At 57.1% G+C, this 18,118-nt stretch overlaps 1 protein-coding gene across 2 annotated transcripts in view; it reads right to left on the bottom strand.

Moving 5' to 3' along the window:
- The window catches only part of SDK2 (sidekick cell adhesion molecule 2), a 264,995-nt gene that overhangs the window by 137,118 nt on the left and 109,759 nt on the right, over nt 1-18,118 (bottom strand). For both annotated transcript variants that reach the window (XM_053893046.1, XM_053893047.1), the window contains exon 2: nt 1,764-1,923. In XM_053893046.1, coding sequence (XP_053749021.1) covers nt 1,764-1,923 — 160 coding nt within the window. The remainder of the gene's footprint in view (nt 1-1,763; nt 1,924-18,118) is intronic.

The raw sequence follows: 18,118 nt of genomic DNA, 5'->3' as shown, positions 1-18,118 counted from the left end.
TGCTTGGGATGCATATTAAGGAAGCCACGGTCACAGTCCTTCCTCAGCGAGAGGCTGGATGTAAAGAATTTCCAGCCCTGGAGCCGGACGACTTCTATTTGAAGCCCAGCTCAACCATCTGACCTTGGGGGAAGTGTTTAATGTCTCTGAGCCCCAGTCTGCCCATCTGTCGAATGGGAAAAATAACCGAACGTTCTCAAAGGATGGCTGGCAGGATTGAATGAGATAATCACACAGGGCGCACATAATGCCTGCCAGGTAGTTAATTCCTTTTCATTGGCAGTGATTCCGATGATCGTTACCATCATCAATAGCTGGGGCCCTGACCACTACCTGGACGCCTCCAAGACAAAGAGCTGTTTTCAGAGGAAGCCCGTTGCATCCATGGGCAAGTCTGATCCTTAAGCTGATCCTTAGCAGCTGTCCCTGTGTACTGTCCACACTGGCAGCCTAGCAGTCCCAACCCTCCTCCTCCTGCCAGAAGAAGTCAGGGGCAGGCTGGGAGGCCACTTACACCTGTGGTGTCAAAACTGCCCCAGGGACGCCAGGTAGCAGCCAGGAGCAGTCTGGGTCCCCGGGTGCAAACCGCCACAGAGGCTGCTCGGGGGGACACCCCTGGTCTCCCTTGTGGGCTCCCTGGAGACCCAACGCCCAGAGCGGCCAGCACTGGAAGGCCCCCTGCTTCCTTGGCCTCTCACCATCCGGAGGGGAATGTGGTCCTCCTGTCCTGGACCCTCCAGCTCCCTCCTCTGACAAAGTGGCCACGTCCACCAGCCGATCCAGTCCAGGGTTGGGGCAGAAGGGATGTGGAAGGGGCAGGGTGGGGGGTTGTCGCCCTGAACTCTGGCCTCCCTGCTTGGCAAAGAAAAGGACGGTTCTCTGGAAAGGACAGATCGGCCAGTAATTAAGTACCGTCCTGTTATTTGCATTCTGGTCCCTGGCGGCAGATCTGTATCAACATCCCCAGGGCAAGACAATCTTGTTTCCCCAACAAAACCGATTATGCACATCAGGCCTGGGGATTAATCACCAGCCACAGGGGTGGGGAGGCGGTGAAAGCAGGTGGAGATGCCGGAGGGAGGAGGGAGGGATTGCCAGGAGGAAAGGCCGGAGGCCAGGCCGGGCTTGGGGGGCCCAGCCGCCCGTTGCTCATGCTTCTGGCGGCAATCCCCCTTCACTAAGACCCTGTGCCCCTCCCTCCTCTCCGTTCTCCCCATTTGGCAGTGTCCTGGGGAGGGAAGGGCCAGTCCAGAGTTCAGGGCACGGGCACAAACATGGAGTAGGGACAAGCCCAAAAGCCTTGGGCAGGCCACTTCCGTGCCCCCAAATACAAGACGTCCTTCCCTTACTGATCCCGGGTTGCTACATGCCCCACCTGTGTGTCGGATCCAAGCCCCCCCCCAGTGCTCCCCGGAGATAGCAGAGTTCTCCTGGGGGCTGGGGAGCAGGGGCTCTGGTCACAGGCATGACCACAGCCCAGCTGCTGGGAGTAAGCTCCCCGACCTCAATCCTTGTTGCATGAGCCACTCCGTCCGGCCCCCTGCCTAGACACCCTCCATTGGGCTCAGCAAGGCAGGGTCCTCATACTCCTGGGGCAGGGCTGTCTTCCCCCCTCCACCCCGACTTCCGCCACCCCAGCCTCCCAGTAGCACTGGTGTGGGAACCCCTGTCCCCCAAATGGCCACACGGGCCCCCCACCCTAGTTCCCCTTCAGGGCACAGCAGGGGCTCTGGCAGCCAGGAGGGAGGGGAGGGGAGGCTTGCCTGTACTCCAGCGAGAACTTGGTCAGCTCCCTGCTGTTGTGGAGCCACTTGAATTCCAGCGGCCAGCTGCCCTCGGCCATGCACGTGAGCACCAGGCGGTTCCCCTCTAAGTGCACCTGCGTTCGCACCGGCTCCGTCTTGAAATAGGGGGCCACATCATCTGTGGTAAACAGAGACACAAAGCCACAAGTTAGCACCGCTCACCTTCAGGTGGTTGCTCACGTGGTGCCCTAGCGCCCTGGGCAGACAGAGCAGGTGCAGCCAGCTAACTTGCTCAAGGTCACGTGGCCGGGAAGGACTTGAACTTGGGTTGGTCTGACTTCGGAGCTTGATCTTCAGAGGGAGTCCTCCACCCCTACCAACCAGTTGTCGGCCTCCTTCCTCCCAGACCGCGCCAGGCTCACGGCCTCTGCTGCCACCGCCCTGTTCTGGTGCTTTCTGTCGCTCTCCCCTCGAGATCCCCATCCACTGGATACCCTGTGATTCTGGGGGCACTTACTGCCCTTTGGTCAAAGGGAATATAAATGTCACAAAAAAACCGGGGGAGGGGTGGGTTGATACAAGTGTCAGGTGGCAGGGACGTCCCGAGTCCTGCCCCTAAGGCTGGGAGAGCCCGTCAAAAGCATCATGGGCAGAGTCCATCCGGCGGGCCCTCTCCACCGCCAGGTTGTTTGATCCTTCTGTCCTCTTACCCTCAGACTTGGCCAGAATTGGGTGTCTGTGGTCTGCAGGTGGGTTCACATTCACGTCAAGGCCTCACCCTGGGTTCAAGTGCAGACCGACCACTCAGAGCACCAGCGATACACGTCTGGGGCCGGGTCAACTGGCATCATGCCCCCACCCCACACTCCAGGTCTGAATCTCATGAGTGCCTAGCTTGTGATTACTGGGGAGGGGCCTTCCTTGAACCTCATCCCTGCTACCAGCTCTCTTTGTGGGGGCCGCTGGAGGGCAAGCCTGGGTGTGTACGGAGGGAGAGCCAGGGCAGGCAGGTGCTGAGCCCCTCCCCCCGCATCTCTGCATCACTCCCGACAACCATCCTGCAGCTTACCGCCTTCCAAAGCCCTTCAGGAGGTCCTCTTTTGGGGGAGTGTGCTGGGGGAGTGGCACCCCCCCCTGGTCCCCTGGTCCCCTGGTCCCCCGCCCACCTCCGGTGGCAGCAGAGGGGAGAGAGGCGAGCAGGCACCCATTTGCCCGCAGCCCACTCTGCTGAGGCAGCGGCTCTGCCTCTGTTTGACAAATGGGCACATTCGCACTTCAAAGGCACATTCCTATTCCCCAGCAGCGTTTGAGAGCCCTTTGAATTGTGTTTTTAAAAACCCTCTGTTAGTTCCTGTCATCACTCGTTTGTTTTAAAACAATAACACTCCTAGTGATTCAATCCCTCCGATGGCTGATTCAGAGCCGGAACATCAGAGGGGGCGGGCGGGGCGGGCGCTTGCACACTCGCTCGTGCACACGTGTGCACACGCGCTCTGCACTCAGACCCCCTCACCTCCGTAACCCAGTTCACTGGGCAACCTGTTATCACGTCCGCCTGTTCTAGTTCAGTGCTCGGGCTCTCCGGGGCGCCTGCCTGGAGCCCAGCAACAGGAGCTGGGATGGGCTGATTCCAGCGGCTGCCCTGCCCGAGATAATGACTCTGGGAAGAGGAGGGCGGGGCTGCCCTTTCCTGAGAACCTGCTGGGTACCACCGAGCCCGAGCATCCCTGCATCCCCCATCCCTAGTTATCCTCCCCAGGAAGCTTGGGAGGAACTGAGGCTCCTCTCCCCCAGCCCCTGCGTTGTGGTCCGCCCTCCCCCTGCCATCCGATACAAGGATTTGGCGGGGGGAGGCCCTACCCAGCACTGAGCAATGTCAGGAGTGCAGCCAGCTGGTTTCCCTTGATAGGCCTGCCGTCTTCCAAAAGCAGGGGATGGCGGGGCGACTGGCAGTGTGGCAGTAGGGGGGAGGCTCCGACAGGGAAAGGATGCTGGGGTGGGGGGCGGGGGGGGGCCAGCCGGGTGTGCACATGCACCCGTGTGCATTGTCTATGGGTCCTTGAGTCTCCGTGTGTATCTGTGTGTGTGTGTAGGTGTGTGCTCTTATGTGTGTATCTACGTGTTTGTGTGTTCAAGTGTGTGTCTGGGCACATGTGTACGTGCGTTTACGTGCAGAGAGAGATGTCTGTGCCGTGAATGCACCAGTCGTTGACCCTGGGGAGCTTACTTATAACCTTTTTGCATTTCAATCTCCTAGCTGTAAACTGGGGGATACGTTTCTTGTATCAAATGAATTAAAAAACATAACGAGGTTAGAAACGGTGCCTGGCACACGCTTTAGGCACATGCTTTACTATTAAGCGTGTGGGCAGATGGGCAGACTACAGGAGGGAAGAGCTCATGCCCTGTTGGCAGGTACCGGCAGCACCTTTCACAGTCTAAGAGCTTGGATTGTGCAGTTTACTACTTGTGCAACTGTACACAACAGCCCTGTTAGCCACCTTCTCAGTGGGAAGGAGCTGAGAAAGGAGGAGAAAGAATTTTGAATTCTTGAATACTGAAAGAATCAATATTATACGGGTGCCATTCCCTTAAACTTTTCCTCACTTGGAAAACACACGCACACACACACACATACACACTACAGTTTTTTTAACTAGACAAAGTGAATCTAAAGTTCACACTTAAAAAAATGACAAAAGAGGGGCGCCTGGGTGGCTCAGTTGGTTAAGTGGCCGGCCGACTTCAGCTCGGGTCATGATCTCACGGTCCGTGAGTTCGAGCCCCACGTCGGGCTCTGTGCTGACCGCTCAGAGCCTGGAGCCTGTTTCAGATTCTGTGTCTCCCTCTCTCCGACCCTCCCCCGTTCATGCTTTGTCTCTCTCTGTCTCAAAAATAAATTTAAAAAAACATTAAAAAAATTTTAAAAAATGACAAAAGAATACCTAAGAAATTCTGTAAAAGTGTAATAGGTGAAAAAGACAAGCCCAGATACCGAACTATGTTATAAAGTTGCAATAATTAAAACAGTGTGTTCTTGCACCAATAATCTGATGAAATGACAGACTCAGAATCTAGAAATAGACCTCAGTACATATGGGATCATTTAATATATGATTAAAGTAGAATTTCAAGTCGGTGGGGAAAAGATCAATTATTCACCAAATGGCTTTGGAACAGCTAGGGAGACATTTGGGGCGGGGGGGGGGGGGGTAGGGGGGGTAGGGAATAAAGCTGAATCTCTTCCTCACACGTTTCCTCAAAATAAATGCTAGATGGATGCATCAGTGTTTTAAGCGAGAAAAATGAAATTCTAAAGGGAGTAGACGAAAGTCACAGAGGTTTTAAAAATATATAGTCTTCAGGAGGTGATGCAGTATTAGACAAGGTCCAGGAAGTCATAGAACAGATTGATACCTTCAGCTATATAAAAATTCTGCACGGAAAAAAAAAATACCCATAAACAAAAAGGCAACAAATGACAAACTCGGGGAAAATATTTGCAACTTCTATCATGGACAAAGAGCTCATTTTCCCGGTAGAAAAAATATTCCCATAAATCAGGAAGAAAAAGATGAACTAACCAACTGGACAAAGGATCTGAACAGTTCACAGAAAAGAATTACAAATAACTCTGAAACACAGACAAAGATGCTGAACCGCCTGATAAGAGAAAGGCAAATAAAACTCAGTAAGATATCGCTTTTTCCTATCCCTTGGGCCACGATCCGAAAGCACGATAGGGCCCCGTGCTGGCCAGCCCGCAGGGACCCAGGCGAGCGTGCACACAGCTATGTGGGGTTGTAGCTCGGGGACCATATCTACAGAGAGTAGTCTGGAGGTTCCATCGAAACTAAAAAATGCATGCCTTCCCCCTCCCTGCCCCCCACCCCAATCCCCAGCTCTTCCCGGGACTGCTCCTTCACAGACACACCTGTGCATGGGTAAAGTGACGGCATTTCTTAGCAGCATTATGGTTTTTATTAAATGTTTATTTTTGAGAGAGAGAGAGAGAGAGAGAGAGAGAGCCGGGGGAAGGGCAGAGAGAGAGGGAGACACAGAATCTGAAGCAGGCTCCAGGCTCTGAGCTGTCAGCCCAGAGCCTGATGCGGGGCTCGAACCCACAAACTGAGAGATCATGACCTGAGCCGAAGTCCGGTGCTCAAACTGACTGAGCCACCCGGGCGCCCCTAGCAGCATTATGTTTCGTTAACAGTGAAAGCTCCAAAATGACCTGCGTGTCCGTCAAGAGGGCACTGGTTACAGGAAAACGATTGCACTTCTACGCTAGAGAATTCTCCGCAGCATCAGGCTCTGGAATGATTTTGGGGAACTACCAGTAAGTGAAAACAAGCAAGGTGCAGAACGGACGCGTAATCTGCTGCCATTTGTGCACGTTCTATTTCCTCGAAGCATAAAAATGTATTTGCTTGTCTAGCCACAGGCTTTTTGTCTAGGGGGTTACGGAAGAAACTGGCTCCCGTCAGGCTTTAGGAAGAAGAACGGGGTGGGACGGGACTCGTTCGTCACTCTGTAGCTTTTGGTTCCTTTTGTTGTATTGCGCAAGAACGGATTACTTCCTTAGCATCAGACACACGCTCGCATCTGCATGCACCTATGGGAGAGTGCCGGGTGAGCAGTCACGGGCCTGTCCTGCCGGGGACAGAGAGGAAAGGGAAGGCCCTTTATGTGCATGGGACACGGGGTGTGGCACGGCTGGGGGCCCCTGACCGCCGGAGTCTGAGACCCTTGAAGGAAGAGCCGCCTTCCGAGGCGGACAAGAGGCCTCAGTCTTGGGCTTCCTTCTCCTTTTCCGTAACAGTTCAGGGGTCCCTGACTGCCCTGCTAAATACCCGCATTGTCATCCTTCTACGCCAGGCTCCAGGCTTATAAGAAGCTTATCAACTCCAACCTCTCCCCTCCCTCCTGCCCCCAGCGAAATAACGTCCTCTTTCTCTGGAGTCCCTCCACGCCTCCAGGAATTTGACTTCCCAGCCAGCCCAGGCCTGGGAACCCCACTTTCCTGGAGCCAGAATCTTGCTAGCTGGGGTGAAGCCCTCCACCCACCACCTGATTGGCCACAAGATGTCTATTGCCCTCCAGAGCCCGCTTCCAGGGGCACATTCCAGCCCATCCCAGCTCTGAAACGTGCCAAAGCCTGTCCCTTGGAGCTTGTCCCTGGGCACACAGTAAGTATGGCTGCTCGGTCGTGGGGCATCTCTGGAATGCCTGGGAACAGGGAGGGGGTTGGGATTCTTACAAACTTCTCACCTCACCCTCCCCTGGTCTCTGCACCTTTGTCCTGGGTTGACCCCCGTGGCCCTCTAGCCCGTCCCGGCTGAAAGCCCTGTGCTCCCTGGAGCTGGCCGGGCCCTGGGCCATGGGAAGCAGGGATTCAGGGAGCCCCCTGTCACTGAGCCTCACTTCTCCCCACACTTCTGTGTCTGCTGCCTTTCCTTCGTGCTTCTCATGGAACTTTCCATACGTGGAACACTTTAGGCCCAACATCTCAGTTAAGAGGTATGAGAACTTCCAAGGAAGTTGGAAGCTGTCATCACCCCTTTTACAGATGAGAAAACAGACGCTGGGGAAGGTTTGGTCACCTGACGCTTTCTCCCAGACGTGAAGTCAGGTCTGGCGGATTCCAGAGCTCTGGATCTTTCCATATCTGATGCTCAGCTGGCCTGCTCTTCATACTCTGACTTGTGGCCTCACGGTATAAGTGAGGGACGGTGCCTGGTTTGAAGCCACAAGCAGGGGTCATGCTGGTTGTATGGCAGGGATATTCCCAAATGTCACAGCCCCAGAACGAGATCCAGGGATGAGAGGCGGGCTGGCTGGGAATGTGTCAGAGACTGGCCACCTTGGGGTGGAGGCTGCAGGGGGGTGGCTAGGGGGTGCAGGGAGAGAAGCCCCCACCCACTCACCGCTCAAGGCTCCAGGTGCCCACCTTTTCCAGGGGTCTGGCTTGAAGGTCCCAGGGTGGGGAAGAGAATCCGGGTTTCCATCCCAATTCCTACGCTAATTGAAGTCTGACCTTGAGCAGAGTAACTTCGGAGCCTTCCTTGTCTTATCAGTGAAACAGCTTCTAACGCCTGCCCCAGAGGATGCTGGGAAGGTCAAAGTGAGCTAACGCACGCCACGTTTGGAGCATCGGTGCTTGGTACCCCCAGGCTGCTCTTTCTGCAGAACAGACCTTTGGAGGTGATCAAACGGGGGGGGGGGCGAGGATCACCCCACCCATTTCCTGCCTCTCAGAGATGTCCCACTTCGGAGCCTTCCACATGCAGCTTCCTCATGGCCACTGCAAGCTGGCTCAAGAACTGAGTCTTGCCTCGGGATGCCTCGGAAACGCAGGGGCTGCGGGACATTCTGCACAATGTCAGGAACTCCTGCACGTCCCTCTCCCTCCCAAATCCAGGTGGGGAGGTGCTAAGCCTGGAGCTGCCTGGAAAGGGAAGGTTTGGGAATACCATGCCAAGGGCAAGGAAGAGGCTGCCATGCGTGACCCTGCTGGAACCCCTGCCTTCCAGAAACGTCCGGGGAGCACATGCCGTGGCAGGTGTTTGCGGGCACTTTCTGAATAATGCCTGATAAAGACCAGGGGACCCAGGGATGCTCCCTTCTTTCATCCTGCCCCCGGGGCCGAGCAGGGCATGCCTGCTCCCGCCCCATCCAGCCAGGGCAGTAGTGGCCCAGCCCCGCAGGCCCTCCCTTCTGGCTTCCCTTCTGCCTCCACAAATGAGATGCTAATTTATGCCCCTCCACTGTCTCCTGGCAGATGCCTGGCCCAGCTCAGCCCCAGAGCTGCCTGCATGCCAAGTGCTTCATTAGCCAGGAAAGAAGGCTCTCGCCCTCCTTAATCTAATCCTCGCCAGTGACCTTCAGGAGCCAGGCACCTTCTGATGCCGGGGCCTGGGAGGGTGGGCCAATCAATTATGCTTCGGCCTCCACAGCTGCTGCCGAATGGATTCTCGCTCAGAAAAGCATGTTCAAAAAGCATCTAATGGAACGGATCATCAATTTGTTTGAATACACATTAATCTGATCAGGGGGGCCCAGCCACCGGGGCAGCCAGTGCAAGTGAGCCCCAACACGGCCCTGGGGAACCGTGAGTGGGGTGGAGGGGCGCTGCCTGGGGAAGGGGAAGGAAGGGCGTATGCCCCAAGCCCACCACCAACCAGTTTGACCCGCTGTACCTTCAGCGAGAAAGTCACACAGAAAAGAAGAATGAACCATGCAGAGGCCACAAGGGCTGGGCAGATGCCTCCTGCTTTTCTACGGCCCCAGCACAGGGCACAGAGCCCGGGGCAAAGAAAATGCTCAGGAAATAAGTGAATGAACACACGAATGGCGAATGAATGGTGATGAAGCCAAGGGATGCCGATCTTGTCACTTCCAGGAGAAGAAAAATTGACGACTGAATTGGGTTGAATGATGCACTGCCCTGTCCCCGCCAAATTCATGGCCTAACTGGAACCTCAGAACGAGACCCTATTTGGAAACAGGGTGTTGTAGCTGTAATTAGTTAAGAGGAGGTCAAACGGGAGTCGGGTGGGCCCTGTGTGACTTGTGTCTTTATGCGAGAGACATGGGAACAGAAATGCAGGGAGAGGATGGCCATGTGACGGTGGAGGCGGTGCGTTGACCGCCCAGGGAAGCCATGGATTGCCAGGAGCCCCCACGAGCTGGAAGATGCAGGAAGGATTCTTGCCTCCAGCCTTCAGAGGGCGCGGGGCCCTGCCGACACTTGGTTTCGGACTTCTGGCCCCCAGAACTGTGAGAAAATCCATTTCTGTTTGAGTCACTCAGTTTAAGGTACTTGGTTACGGCAGCCCTAGGAGACAGGTGCAACGCCTCACAGAGACTTGGGTCTGTCATTGCACATAAGTCAGCCTGCCAGAGAACAAAGAGCACTAACCAGGGAGTGAGTCTGGAGCCCCAAGTCCTGCTGGTCTAGACCACGACCTTCTTCAGACATGTCCGCATGTCGGCCGTGCCCCAGGGCCTTTGCTTATTCCATTCCCTTTCCCCAGAGAGCCCTTTCTTTCCTTCTTTGCCAGAAAAATGTAGGTGTTAAATCTGTTAGTTTCTGCCCTGTGTCCCTTCTAAGCTCAAATGGCCTGTCCTCTGTAACTCTTTTCCTGCTGTCCTCCTCCACATCCTTCTGACTTCTGAGGTTCTTTGCCTCCCTTACAGCATAGAGGATGCACATCACAGCCCCATGTGTGGTGGCACCCATGCTGCTCTTCCACTGGAAGACAGGGACAGGGGACCCTCGCCTCTCCAGCCCCAGAGCCTGGCAGTGAGTCCGGCGTGCAGGAGGGCCCAGATCCGTGAATGCAAAAGTAGACACATAAACTTGCCATTGAACATAGCCAGATCATCTCCCTCGTGTCGGCAGACCCTGCCAGGGGACCTGGACCTTCCCTTCCAGCTCCGGTGTTGCAAGATCTGAGTAGTGGTATGAGTTACGACCTCGCTGGGCCCGGGGCAGGCTTACTCGGATTCAAACCTGGCTTAGCCACTCGCTAGCTGCGTGACCCCGGGGGCAGCTCCAGAGCCCCTTTGAGTCTCCGTTTCCTCACCTGGGAACTGGGCTGTGGGCGGCGGCCTCCTCCTAGGCCTCGTGAGGAGGGTAAGGGCTGAGACCAACGCCGGGCGCAAATGGCCCATCCTTACGTTTGCTCTGAGCCCTGTCACTGCCAGGGCCTCCTGCTGGAACTGTGCGGGTGAGGAACGCCTAAGCAGCCCCAGCCTTGGGTGGAAAGAAGGGGGGGTTCTCATTTCCAATGGGTTTATCTTGCAAATAACAGAGGGGAAGGGGAGACTTTCCTTACATTTCGGCTGGAGGGTTAGGAGATTAAAATGACACCGAGGATTAGAATGCTTTTGCCTAACGGTGCTATTATCATTTTCCTGTATTCAGATTCATTTGAGCTATAAAAGGGGCAGTAATAAAATTTTCACTAACTCCTGGAATTTCTCCCACGAAGCTCCATTATGCTGTGTGGATGAGGTTTGTCTCCCCCCCTCCGTGACCCCAGGGCGGGGCACCTGCTTGGCACAATTCTCCGGCCTCTCAGCTGGGACCTGAGACCCCTGGCCATGAAGGGACTCGGCAAAGCTCAGCTGTGGGGGGTCAGCTGCCCGGACAGGCCTGCGCGGCCCCACGGAGACTCGTTCCACCGGCATCTGGCGCTCCCCAGGGGACCGTCTTACAGATTCCTCAGGTGAGCTCTCTCCAGCACGTGGGTACCACCATCAGCCCGTCTCTAAGCTCTAGAGAGGGAGAAACATCCCACCGGCCCCGAGAAGCCAAGGTACAGATATTTTCAAGAACGTACAGCCTGCGGGTCCCCAGTACCCCACGATGGCACCACCAGACACAGGGAACCGAGGCCTGTGCCAGGGCAGCGGACAAGTGGTCCCAAGCTCTGGGTACCATGCCTCTCCTTGCCTCCTGTTTCCCACTCTTGAGAAAGGCCATCACCTAAAGGAGACTGTCCACTGTGTCTGAGGAAGCGAGGACAGAAGGGGACGGAAGACAGAAGAGGGGTCTGACTTAGCACTGGCATCGACGTCCTAATACACACCAGAGAGCTCAGGCGCATGGCAGCATGATGGGGGCTCCCCCTGGGCCTCGGCATCCGACCCAATTTCAGTGGCCCCCCCTTCCCTTCCCTTCCCTTCCCTCCCTTCCCTTCCCTTCCCTTCCCCTCCCTTCCCTTCCCTTCCCTTCCTTCTTCCCTTCCTTCTTCCCTTCCCTTCCCCTCCCTTCCCCTCCCTTTCCCTCCCCTCCCATCTCCTCCATTCCATTCCATTCCATTCCATTCCATTCCATTCCATTCCATTCCATTCCCTGACATCAGTGTGGGACCGCTCAGCCCAGGGAGAAGGGAAAATAGGATGTTCGGTGAAGACCTCATCCCCACCAGCCCCCCGTGTTTTCTCACTTAGCCCCCGACCACTTTGGGGAGACATCATTACCATCCTTTTATTTCCCTCAGCAAAGCCCAGAGGTGAGCGGAGCAAGGTCACCCCCGGAGTCAGGGCCGGGTTTCGAACCCGCGAGGCCTCTGATGGCCGCTCAGGTCGACGTGGTGTTCGGGCCACGGGAGAGGAGTCCGACGCCGGGCCCCCGTGGCAGGTGCGGGGGGCGTGGAGGGAAAACCAGAGTGGCGAGTCTGCTGCCTCCACGCAGAGGCCGAGACATGGAGCCCGCCCGCCGAAGAAGCACACACACTCATCAGGCTGGTGACCCGCGTGTCCCGGCGCTTTGCGGCGTGTAACGAAGACCGTGGAGCAGAAAATTGGAGTTCAATTTGCCGTCCACGCTGCGTGGTGCCCAGCCCATTTCCAGTCCCTGGCAGGTACCTCTGAGCTCCATCATAAATAATAATACCACGCGGCTCTCTGGGCTGCTTGGCAGATACAGACCCCAAGCGACCGACAAGCTGTGTTATACACAGAGGCCTGCACGCACCTGCCCACCCGGGTCCCTCCAGCAGGCCCACGTGCCACCCTCCTTTCCTGCTGTCACCCACCCCCCCAACATACACACACACACACACACACACACACACACACACACACACACACACACCCCTCTCTGGGCCCATAGCCCAAATCTGGAGGGAGACAGGCCCTCGTCCACCCCCGGACACTGAGCTCAGCTCCAGCCCCGAAGTCTACCTTGCCCCTTTCCCGGCAGTCGTTAGCAGAAAGCCCCCGGGGACCTGGCAGACACCAAGCCCTTGCTGTCCCTAGTGTGGGTACCACAGTCACTCTGCCTTGTTTTATCATTATCTCTTTCTTAAAACACAGTCATGTTTTAAATGTTTATTTATTTTTGAGAGAGAAAGAGACACAGAGTGCAAGCAGGGGAAGGGCAGAGAGAAAGAGGGAGACACAGAATCTGAAATAGGCTCCAGGCTCTGAGCCGTCAGCACAGAGCCCGACGCGGGGCTCGAACTCACAGACGGCAAGATCATGACCTGAGCAGCAGTCGGACGTTTAGCCGACTGAGCCCCCAGGATTCTCTTAGAAAGGGATCTGGATCTGCTTGGGTCTGCAGTGGCCCTTGTCTCCGAGAGAAGCGGTTTCTCTCCTCCAAACTGCACGGGGTGAGTGGTAACACAGGCCCCTCAGATGAGGGGCAGCTGCTCCCCTGGAGGCTCCACATTAGCCGCCTTGGAGCCACTTGGGGGAGGCCCACCGAGGCAGCTTCCTCTGAGCAGGGCCTGGAGATTTCCCCGGAGGAGGGGCTTTGGGGCCGAGAGCACAGGGGCTCCCATCACAACAGTAAAATGTGGTTGTACGTTGTGTGATTCCATGTATAGGACACAACCCAGAACAGGGAAATCCACAGACGGGGCAGAGACTGGTGGCCAGCAGGCGGTTGGGAGCCTGAATGAGCGCGGGGTCTCCTTTTGGGGCGATGCAGGTATTTTGGAATTAAGCAGAGGCGGTGACTGTAACCACTGCGAAAGTTCTCAATGCAATCGGACTGTTCACTTTTAAGAGGTTGATTTTATGGTACGAGAGTCGGTCTGATCCCAATTAAAAACGAGCCAAAGGCAATCTGGTATGAAAGGTCTTTCCCTGGCCCCCCGCCCTTCGGCTTATCCCCCCTCCAGGACTCCCACTCTGCCTTCTGTCTCCCCGGCCCCAGCTGCTGATTAGGAGGGAGACTATTGAAGAAGTTCCACGTGCTCCTTCCTGTCCCCAGAAGTCACCTGGCTCCTCCCCTCGCTCCCTCCTCCTCTCATCTGCTGTGATGCTCAGGGGCACGTCCCCGGTCAGCTGCGGGGTCCTCTCTGGGATATGGAGGGCAGGGCTGGGCTTGCAAGCAGTCTCGGGAGCACAGGGATAGAAGCCTGTGCTAGCCGCGCGTGAAGACCCTTCTGCGGCCACTGCCCAAGCTGACAGGCCACCTGGAATGAGGGCCAGAAGATCTGGCTTGGCAGGTGGATGATGGAGGGTGGGCCCCATCTCTGCACTTACAAACTGCTGGGCACCGAGGCAGCACCACCGTTTTCTGAGCTGTCCTTTGCTCCTTTGCACGACAGGAGGGGTCCCGCCACACCTGCCCTGCCCGGGGTTTCTGTAGGATCCACTGTGACAGAGTCTAACAACCAGGAACTCAAGGTCTGGCCGAGTGCTGGCCACACGCGGCCTCCGTTAGCATTGCCCATCCTGTTCTTCCCGCCACACAGCGTCGCCCTGGGGGTGGGCTACTAAGCATCCCACGCAGGCAGGCCGAACGGAGCCACTGTTAAGGTCGGTGACCGGGAGGTGGCCTGGGTTCAGATGTAGGTGGACGCTAGGATCTCCTTTCCTTGCTAATCCCATAGATCAGGGCCATCAGAGGGTGGCCCAGGGCGTGAACTCTGAGGATGGGGAAGGCAGGAGGCGGGCACAGCTCAAGGGGCATGAGGTTCAATGACTGGCTGTCCGACCCCCCCATCCCCCACCCCCTGCCCCTACCTGTCTTGCCCTGGCCTGGCTGCTGGGCTCACGTGCCCTGGTGGCAGGTGGCTTTTTCCGGGCAGCACCCAGCAGTGCTGTTTGGGGAAGCAGAGGGAGCCTGCTCTGGAAACCTACAGCTCATCTTTTGTGCCTTATCGTGGCCGAACCAAAGGCTGCAGGGGACGTGATGGTATTGGTGCCCCGATGTTGATCCTCTGCCAGGTGTCCACCTGGGAGGTCAGGCGGTTTCCTCACCGGCCAGCGGCACCCCTGGCTTCCCCTGATTGTCACCGTGTCCCCCACAGCGAATGGGGCTCCCAGGCCTCTCCAGAGGAGCCTGGGCCTGGCAGAGCATGCTGGGAAGCAAGCGAGAGAGACGGAGGCAGGATTCACACCAACGAGACGGGCCAGGTTTAAGCAAGAGCATATCCATGGCGCCACGGTTCACACGGACACGGGGTTTGTGTTCCTGACACTGGGCCCCACGCCTTCCAGGTACGAGGTCTGGCCACCAGGCAAAACCCTGGCTGCCGTGGCCTCCCACAAGCTCCAAGTATCTCGAGTAAGAAGCATTTGTGGAACTCACCTAGTCTAACCCCTCTGGTTGGCCCATGGGGAAACTGAGGCAGAGGAGTTTAAGGGAGGACTTGATCCCAGCTTTTCTGACCCCAGGTCACTCTGTCTCACTTGATAGCTCGCGGCCTCATTTTCCCCTTCTATAAAATGGGCCCGAGGGCTTAACAGATGTCCTCTGTGCTATTCCACATCTAGCTGACACACCTAGGCTTTCCTGGGGTGGACCGGCTGATGCTAGGAGAGCCTCTTTTCCCCAAGAGAACCCGAGCTGCCGCTCTGGACGGAGGGAGGCCAGGGTGCCTTCAAATGTTCCCCATGGACCCTTGCTGTATCCCCTGCCGCGTGGGGGATGGTGTCCCTGTTGTGAAATAAGGCAGAGCACAAACAGGGGAGGGACAGAGAGAGGAGGAGACACAGAATCCGAAGAAGGCTCCAGGCTCCGAGTTGTCAGCACAGAGCCCGACGTGGGGCTCGAACTCGTGACCTGAGCCCATGTCAGACACTTAACTGATGGAGTCACCCAGGTGCCCCAGAGACAAGACGTTTCTGTTGTTAAGCCGCCCTAGCTGGTGGCACTGTGCACGGACCGCCCCGGGGCAACTCACATGCCCCCCCACCAACGCCCACCCCTCAAAAAAGCCAGCCTGGAGCAAAGCACATCCTCTCTGAAGGTTTCACGGATGCCCCTTCCCGCAGCAGAAGCCAGCCCCCCGCTTTGTGCTCGCTGAGCCACATCCGTGGTCATATCAGTAACTGCTGTGGCACCTGCCACATGACTGAGCACTCCGCTGGCCTGGAAGCTGTTCGAGGACACATCTCATGAGGGCCCCCACGGTGCCTTCAGTCCCTAACCTGGCTTTGTGCACGGACTGGACGCTCGATGCTAAATGAAGGAATAAAGGCACACCTACTCCGGCTCAGGTCATGATCTCACGGCTCGTGGGGTCGAGCCCCGCTTCGGGCTCTGCTTTGGATTCTGCGTCTCCCTCTCTCTCTGCCCCTCCCCACCTGCACTCTGTCTGTTTCTCTCAAAAATAAACATTAATTTTTTTTTTTTTTTAAATGAAGCAATGGATTAAAGAATCATCTTGTTTCCAGAGGCTCTGTTCTGACTCCTAACCTGCCCTGCCCCGGACCTGTCACGTCCCCTTCTCTCTGGTCACTTCCATGCAGGCCTCAGCGTGCCCTCCCTGGCCCCACAGCAACGTCGTGCCAGCCACTGTGTCGCAGGGCCGAGCTCAGCTAATGATGACAGACGATGCCCCGCGTGCCAGGATTGGCATGTTGGCAGGAGGTGCCGTCGTGATTGATGGCCCCACGTGGCTATTTCCAATTTGCTCACCGGAAGCCAAGCCTTTCTGGGAAGGAGAGCAGCTGACCCCCTCCACGGCCCACTCACGCACGTGAGTCTGGTCTCCTCTCCTTCCCAGAACCGAAGCCCTTGCCCTTTCCCTGGTGATTGGCACACGGCGGCAGATGGCATGTTTCGCTTTCACGGGCTCAGAAAGCGGATAAGATGTTCCTTGTGGACCTGCTACTTTTCCCTCTCATCCAGAGAGGGTGATCTGGGAGTCACACACTTACCGTCCTCTCCCTTCCGGCTTGGCTGGAGAAGGGACCCCCAGCCAGGGCCCCACACCCCCGGGGCCAGCCTCTGTCGGTGGTTATGAGGGCCAGTGTCTCTGCGCTCTCTGCGTGTGGCCCCCAAGCCCAGGTAGGTATGACTCCCATTGCACAGATAGAAAAACGGAGACGGCAAGACGCGAAGTGTTTTAGCTTTGGCTATGGCGACGGCCAGTGTGGGCCCTGGGGTTTGCGTTCAGGGCCGTCCATCTCCAAAGTTCACGTGCCTTCTACTGGAACACGCAAAGTAGGTTTGGAACGGTGACGGAGCCATCTTTCGGCCCTCCGCTGTCACGCACAAATCTCGAGGCAGGGACAAGAGTCTCATCTGCCATGGTGAGCACAGAGTTCCCGTGGGTGTGGGCTGGTCTAGGGTCACAGGGAAAAGGGCAGGGCCAGGTCTCCAGCGGGGGACAGGCCACGACACCCAGCACATGGCGGGGGCTATCAAGAGACTCACTTTCCCTGGGACCTGTGTGACCCTGGGTGAGCCCGGCTAGTTCTCCGGGCCTCAGTTTCCCTGTAGGTCATGACCAGCCTCATCTTTGCCCGTCTCTCCCCAGGGAGCTCATGAGTCAGTGAGAGATGGCATCTGAGGCCAGAAATCAGGAGGAGCGAGGGTCTTGTCACCAGTAGGGTGAGACCCAAGAGAGGATGATCCCAGGCGGGAACTGATAGGAGGAGGCGGTGGTCCCCAGAAGCTGCCCTTGAAGGGCTGAGGCCACGAGGGCCCCAGGAGGCCTCTGCTCACTGCCCAGCCACGCCTGGCCTCGGGGAGCAGGAGGGCAAGCTGGGAGCTGTGGTTTGGCAATGGGCAAACCCAGCAAGGGAAAGGAGGGGTTTACAGGAAGGCTTCAAGTTACCGGAAAGGACAATAAATTAATATAATAGGGCCGCTTGGCTGGTGACAAGGGATAAAACATGTGGTCCAAAATAGCCCCATGCAAGATCGTCAAAAGGATGAATGAGAAGGCAAGATGGAGCGAGGGAAAGAGCGGGAAAGGTGCTTTCAGAGCGGGGAGCAGGGGGAGGGGGGGACAGGAGGCAGCGTGTGGGGTGGCCGGGCCTCCTGACCCTCCACCGTCTCCCCCCGTCTCCCCTCAGCCCCTTCCTCTGCACCTCAGCACTCGCTGCCCCCCCATGCCAGCTTTCCCTGGCCCCACCGCCCTCACCACCTCCCTAGAGCCTTTTGCTGCCTCTGGCGCCCAGCTCACGCAAGGGCTCTCGGCCTCAGTCAAAATGCGACGTGTGCGTTTCGCTCGTGCGCCCATGTGCTCGCTCAAGCTCCATTCGCTCCTTCAACAGACGCCGTGCAAACACCTACTACGTGCCAGGAGACGTCACGGTGAGCGAGAAGAAAGCCTCTGCCCTCCAGTTGCCCTGACGCACGTGGGGGGTGGATGGGCCACCAGATGCAACAGAGTGAGGCCCGTGACACATCAGGCCTCTGGTGCAGGTGCCGGGGCCACGAAGGACCCTCCGGCCAGGGGCCCCCAGCAGCACTCTGAAGGGAGAGCAGGCCGCGTGCCAGGCGGGGGCGTGCATTTGTGCCACAGCCAGGAAACGAAAGAAGAACGACGGCTTCCAGGAACTTTGTGTGCCTCGATGTGGACACGGGGACGATGGCGAGAGAGGGTGCGGGCGGTGCGGGCAGTGAGGCGGGAGACGGGGCTGGCTGGCACAGCGGCCACGGAGCAGGCCTG

This window comes from Panthera pardus, unplaced genomic scaffold (genome assembly GCF_024362965.1).
Source record: "Panthera pardus isolate Hobbes unplaced genomic scaffold, ASM2436296v1 HiC_scaffold_3, whole genome shotgun sequence".
Classification (NCBI taxonomy): domain Eukaryota; kingdom Metazoa; phylum Chordata; class Mammalia; order Carnivora; family Felidae; genus Panthera; species Panthera pardus.
Note: the sequence above shows the minus strand (reverse complement) of the source record. Positions and strands in the feature narration are given on the sequence as shown.